This window comes from Pelodiscus sinensis, chromosome 4 (genome assembly GCF_049634645.1).
Source record: "Pelodiscus sinensis isolate JC-2024 chromosome 4, ASM4963464v1, whole genome shotgun sequence".
Taxonomy (NCBI): domain Eukaryota; kingdom Metazoa; phylum Chordata; order Testudines; family Trionychidae; genus Pelodiscus; species Pelodiscus sinensis.
In genome coordinates, this window is record NC_134714.1 from 127,672,178 (window position 1) to 127,677,833 (window position 5,656).

At 44.4% G+C, this 5,656-nt stretch overlaps 1 protein-coding gene across 1 annotated transcript; it reads right to left on the bottom strand.

Annotated features, from left to right (window-relative positions):
- Nucleotides 1–1,732: 1,732 nt before the first annotated feature.
- Nucleotides 1,733–2,723, bottom strand: LOC102454267 (mas-related G-protein coupled receptor member H-like). Its single transcript, XM_006136385.2, has one exon. The coding sequence runs from the start codon at nt 2,666–2,668 to the stop codon at nt 1,733–1,735; it is 936 nt and encodes a 311-aa protein (XP_006136447.2). The 5' UTR covers nt 2,669–2,723.
- Nucleotides 2,724–5,656: the final 2,933 nt, after the last annotated feature.

The window sequence follows — 5,656 nt, forward strand, 5'->3', positions numbered from 1 at the left end:
ATAGGGTTGTGCTGTGAACTGCAGCTGCTAGGTACCTGCCGGTGTTCTTCCACCAGCAGTCTCTAGTGATGGCCAGTATCTGTACAGCCCATTTCTCTCTGTGTGTTGGGAGCAGGATTCTGTGCACACAACATTAATTTCTGCAGAATCCTGCATTACACGTTGTTGCAGAATTGCTCCAGGAGAATTTCGCCATACGTGAGGTTCTTGTAGTAAGTTGAGGGTCAGTAACATGGAATCAGCAGGCCTAAGGCCTGCAACATGAAAACAGCAACAGGCCTGCAATCTAGTGAGCAAGACTTTGGTTCAGTAACACAGGAACCAAGAAAGAAGCCCTATTGATAACTGTGTGATTGTGTAAGTTAGGTCGAGCATGGAAGGACACAGGGAGGCACTGGGTATAGACTGTAAGCCAAAGGGAAGTAATGGAACATCTTAATAAGAAATGTCTTGGTACAAAAACTCCCTAAAAACTAATGCACATACCGACCTAGGTTCAGGACCAGGTCGGAATTGACAGCATGAGGGACAGTCATTAAGCCCCCCTTCCATAAGGTGAGGGGTGGTAACTAGGCAACAGAGGGTGGTAAGCTGGTACGTAAAGAAATGATGTAAGTTCTTTGTACCTGTGTATAAAAGGACACCGCAGAGGGTGCTCTCCAGCGGACCTTGGGGGGGGGGGGGACGTCTAGGCACCAGAACGGCAGGTGTCATTGCCTAAACTTACAGAATGCACAGTAGCTTATCTTTGACTAACTGCTGTTAATATCTGATATATAGCAATAGGCCTGCCCGGTGTTGGTACCTTGTCAACGCGGGCCGTAGTGCCCTGCGGTGTAACATTGTGCTGATCTCTGTTACCAACTGGCAGAGCTTCGCATTTGACAATAAACCTGCTCAATTGATTTCAAACCTTGCCTGCATATGTCGTTTCCGGCACCTCTCAGAGATCTCCTGTGTTGAAGTAAAGTGCACGGGGTCTAACACTCTAGATAAAGGGAGTTGTTACGCATGCAGCTGAAAGTTTATTATCACCGACGGAGTAGAGGTCCTGTCAGGAGCATGCCAGGACGACTCTGACCAGACGACGCTGACACTGACAGTCCAGACCACCGAAGGTACTGAGGTACGAAAACACTGAGGTACTGACAACAAAGGATCAGACAATTACCTCCAGGTCAATATGTATCAAGAACAAAATAGAGGTGTAAATGGTTAATAGATCATTTAATTACAAATGATTGCAATATACTTCTATCAGTTTAGTAGAAATGATGGGACAGGCTGCTGGCTGGCAAAAGTCTCTCTAGACACTTCTTAAAGATTGGTAGGTCCTCACTCCATGGATGAAGATGGCCCTTTTAGGTGTAAATCCATAGTCTAGAGAATTAAAGCAGCAAAGGGGAAAAATGCAGGTATCTCGGGGCCTGTCCTATGTACATGTGTCCCAAATAAAGCCCACCGCACCTGTGAATGGAAAGTTTCTGGCCCAGGGTGAGTCTTAGGTTATATGACATCCTCACATATCATTCCATGGTTTGCTGAGTCACAAGGATGGCCAGTGGTGTCTTGCTGCATGAGGTATCCACAAGGAGGGTTCATTGAGAAGGATAAATTTCTTTAATGGCTCATTTTGTATTAAGTGTCCTTACTGGGCTAATAACATAGAGCCATTTTCCTAGATAAACATTCAGCCCATAATAGGGTCTTCCAGGTTGGTTGCCATAGGGATTTAAGTAGCACTAACGCTATCGTCTTTGTTATTTGCCTCCTCTTCAAACACGCTCTGGAGTGCCTTTTTGACTGATCCCCTAAATTTTTGATTTCTATAGCTCCCAATGAGGAAGTAAATAACTGGGTTAATGCTGCTGTTGAGAGAGGCCAGCATGAAACTGGAATTAATAAAATAGTCATAATTAATAGCTTTTTGGAAGAAGGTGACAATACAGAAGGGAAGAATGAAGAGGAGGAAGAAAAGGACATTGAGCAAGATAACAATGTAGAGCTTTCTTGGCCGGTGTCGCAGGGAACTTCTTTGGACCTTGATGATGAGGATCAGACTTGACAGAACTGTGATGGGGGTGAATATCAGGAAGTTCATGCTAGTGAGTTGGAGGAGCATCTTTTGACAACATTCATAGGAGTCAGAAAAGCAAACATATGCTCCCAGTCCAGTGAGCAGGCAGGAGAGAGCCCAGAGTAAGGCACAGAGAATGGCAGACATGTTCTTGGGGCGCCGGCATCGGTACCAGATGGGGAAAAGGACAGACATGCACCTTTCCACACTGATGGCTGTCAGGAGGGACACGCTCGAGCTGTACGTGAACGCAAGCAACAAGTCCAAGTACTTTAATGAGTAAAATAATTTCAATATAAAGCCCAAGCGGTAAAGAGCCAAGAAGAGGAGGAAACCAAAGTCAGCAGCAGCCAGGTTGAGGACATAGACGGTGAAGGGGTTCCTCTTAATACGGAAGCCAAGGAACCAGAGGACGATCCCATTTCCCACCAGCCCCAACAGGCAGATGAGCAGACAAACATAAATTAGTGAGTTATCTACATGTTGTTCTCTAGATGGATTGAATGTTTTCGAATTGTTCAAAATATGTTTGATTCCATTTTTCAGGCTGGACTCTATTTGGGGCAGGGGTGTTGTCCTCAACTCAGTCATCACGAAACCTTTGCTGCTGGATGCTGGACTCTCCTTGTACCCCTCTCACACACACCTGTAGGCAGAGACCAGATGAGATATCAGTGTCTCAGACTTTCCCCGCACTGTGTTTTAGTGATTTTCAGTTTCTCCTAGGCTTCTTGCAATGAAACTGCCAGGTCCTGAGTGTGAGATCTCCAGAGCCATAATGACCTTGAGGGGGGTTATTAACATTGAGAGACAAGGAGAAAGGCTAATAGGTGTTGACCACTTTGGATGCAGAGGCAGAGAGACAGCTAAAGCTGGAGAGAGGAGCAGTGGGGGAAGAAAGATATTGGAAGGGCTGTCTATTATTTATGGAAAGGGAATGATAGAAAAGAGACAGGGGTGCAGAATGGATACTGGGAGAGAGAAAAAGAAGATGCCCGTAGTGTTAATGATGACAAAGAATACAGAATCCATCCACTAAATCCTTACCTTGCTTCCCTCTATTGAAATGAGTGTGTACTGAAATGTCTTGAAGTAATGACTAAGTATGTATTGGACCTAGAGCAGAGTGGATCCAACTTAGACTATTAAGTTCAGTTGGTCAGTAATTGAGATTCTCCCCATAGGGTCCTTTTCCAAAAGTTATTTGAGGAATACTCTATTTTCAGGATACTAAAAATTTCCCTGTGTGCTCCTGTGCCACATCTGACATCTAGTCCATAATGGTTCCCATGTGTTAAATACCTGCAATGCACTGGACAGGGATATACATTGAGATCAGAGGTTTTGCATGAGTACTAGGAAGCTTTGTGATATTGGAAAGTATCAGGTCTCTGCTCCCTGTACATGATTCCTTCTGATCTGCTAAGCATAATGGAAGTAGTTTTCTAACGATTAAGTCTCATGGAAAAGATAAGAAAAAAACCACTTTAATCTGCGAAATTCACCTACTATATTTAGGCTGTAACTGACTGTTACTTATCTTGAAAATCATCACTTGCTTAACTGTTTAATTTTTCTGTAATTTTTACTAAACATACTTCTGGGACCTTTGATTATGGATTTTGTATCTGCTTTGACATGCCCATCACTATGGTATCTTGCTTTTAATATGTATTCCTTGCACTGCCAAAATACATCACCTGCCATATTTTTTTAAATTAAGGTGCAAGTAGGCTGTGTATGTTTCTTACTGTAAATCCACCAACCAGAAAGAGAGATTGAAAAAAATGCATTTTGACAGGGTGGATGTAACAAGAAATGGCACTGAATGGTGACTCTTGTGCACACCCGAAGCATAATGTTCAAGAAAACGAAAGGTTTTCAATACAAAGTAATTAATGTAAATATTGATATTTTTAAACAACACATGTTGTTACAATCTGTATTAAGTGTGATCATTAATAAATGTCCATAATCCCAGAAGGACTGAAAAAAGGAGCAGTTCACAAATGAAATACAATAGATAGAGATCACCCAATGGCTATATAAGAAAGAAACTAGTAAGTATATTCCACAATGTGATAAAACCAGCACTGTTCTCACAAGCAGCTGAGGGGTTCAAAGAGAGGAGATATCCCCAGTCTCCTCGTTTTCCTGAAAATAGGGGGGAAAACTTAGTCCTGACTTCCTGTTGCCCACCTACCCTACCTACTTACCTCTTATTTAGGAAGGGAATTGCCTGTCTAGAGTAGGATTTCAGCCTAAATATCTGAGGAGTGGCCTTCAAAGAATGTCATATTAACTACCATGGGGACGAGGAGATAGAGATATGAACCATGTAGTTTGGGTTTGAATTCCTGATGTGGTTGTTGCTAGATGCCAGGGACCAAAATTCAGCCTGAGACAGGGGCCCAGGGATCAGCCCAGAGAGCAGACCAGAACACATGGGAAGCCAGGCTGTGAGAGCAGACCAGACATAAGTGATCAGATCTTAACAGAATGGGGATAGACACCAGGTAAGTCAACAGATCCTTGGACGCACCCACAAAGCTCTCTTTGGACCGGGCAGGTCCCTGTTTGAGGCTGAGACCTAAATGTACAAAGCTAGTTGGAAGTTAGGCATCTCTATGCCTTTGTGGGTCAGGGTCTAAGACACTTGGGTAGAGAAACAGTTTATACTGGGGAGAGGTGAGTGATTTCATCTCTGTCTGATGAAACTAAAGCAAGTCTCTACCCGGGGTACTTAAATCAAGCCTTTCCTGAGTTACGCACCTGAAACAACATTTCATACAAAGTTGTTTTGAGGCCGTGTCCACTCCACACAAGACTGGAAGGATTTAAGGGGGCATGTACCCCAATTAACTGGATAGGGTGCAGTGATTACACAGGCAACTCAATGTATCAAGAAGAGGAGGGAGCCAGTTTAAAGCCCAGGATCAGGTAGCAGGTGGGGGCTGCAGAAGAGGAGTCTGCAGTCACTTGTTGGGTGAAGGAGGGAGGAGTGTTTGGGGCTATAGAGGTAAATACGCTACAGTCACTTCCAAGGAGGAGGAAGTTTCAGCTGGGTAAGCCAGACTTTGGGAGAGATCTGGAAGGGCTCTTAATGCAGAAGCTGAGGAACCATTAGTCAGCACCCAGATGAGCAGAGTGATGCTGTTAATGGTGATTCAGTAAAACTGTCTCTGGAGCATTCGTTCCCATTAATATTATCAGAATTATGAAAGCTGGTCTCTGCAGGAGGTGGGAACATTGTGGATGCCTCAGTCCTCATGAATCATCTGCTGCCCCTTCCTCTTAGGTGGCCCCTTCCTCTTAAACCTACTGCATGTGCACATCTGTTAGCAGAGCAGACCGAGGGGATTGAGAGACGTGGTTATCCCCAGCCCTGTGCTTCACTGACCATTCTACTCACTCTGCTGTCTAATGACCTGGAATGGGAAGATCTCAGTGGATGTGACTGAGAAATAGCCAAGGAGGTTACAGTTCTGGGGGATGGCAGGGACAGAAAGTGATGAGAGGAAAGCCTTATGGGCAGGGAGCAGCTGAGAGAGACAGACAGACAGAGGAAAAGACCTTGGG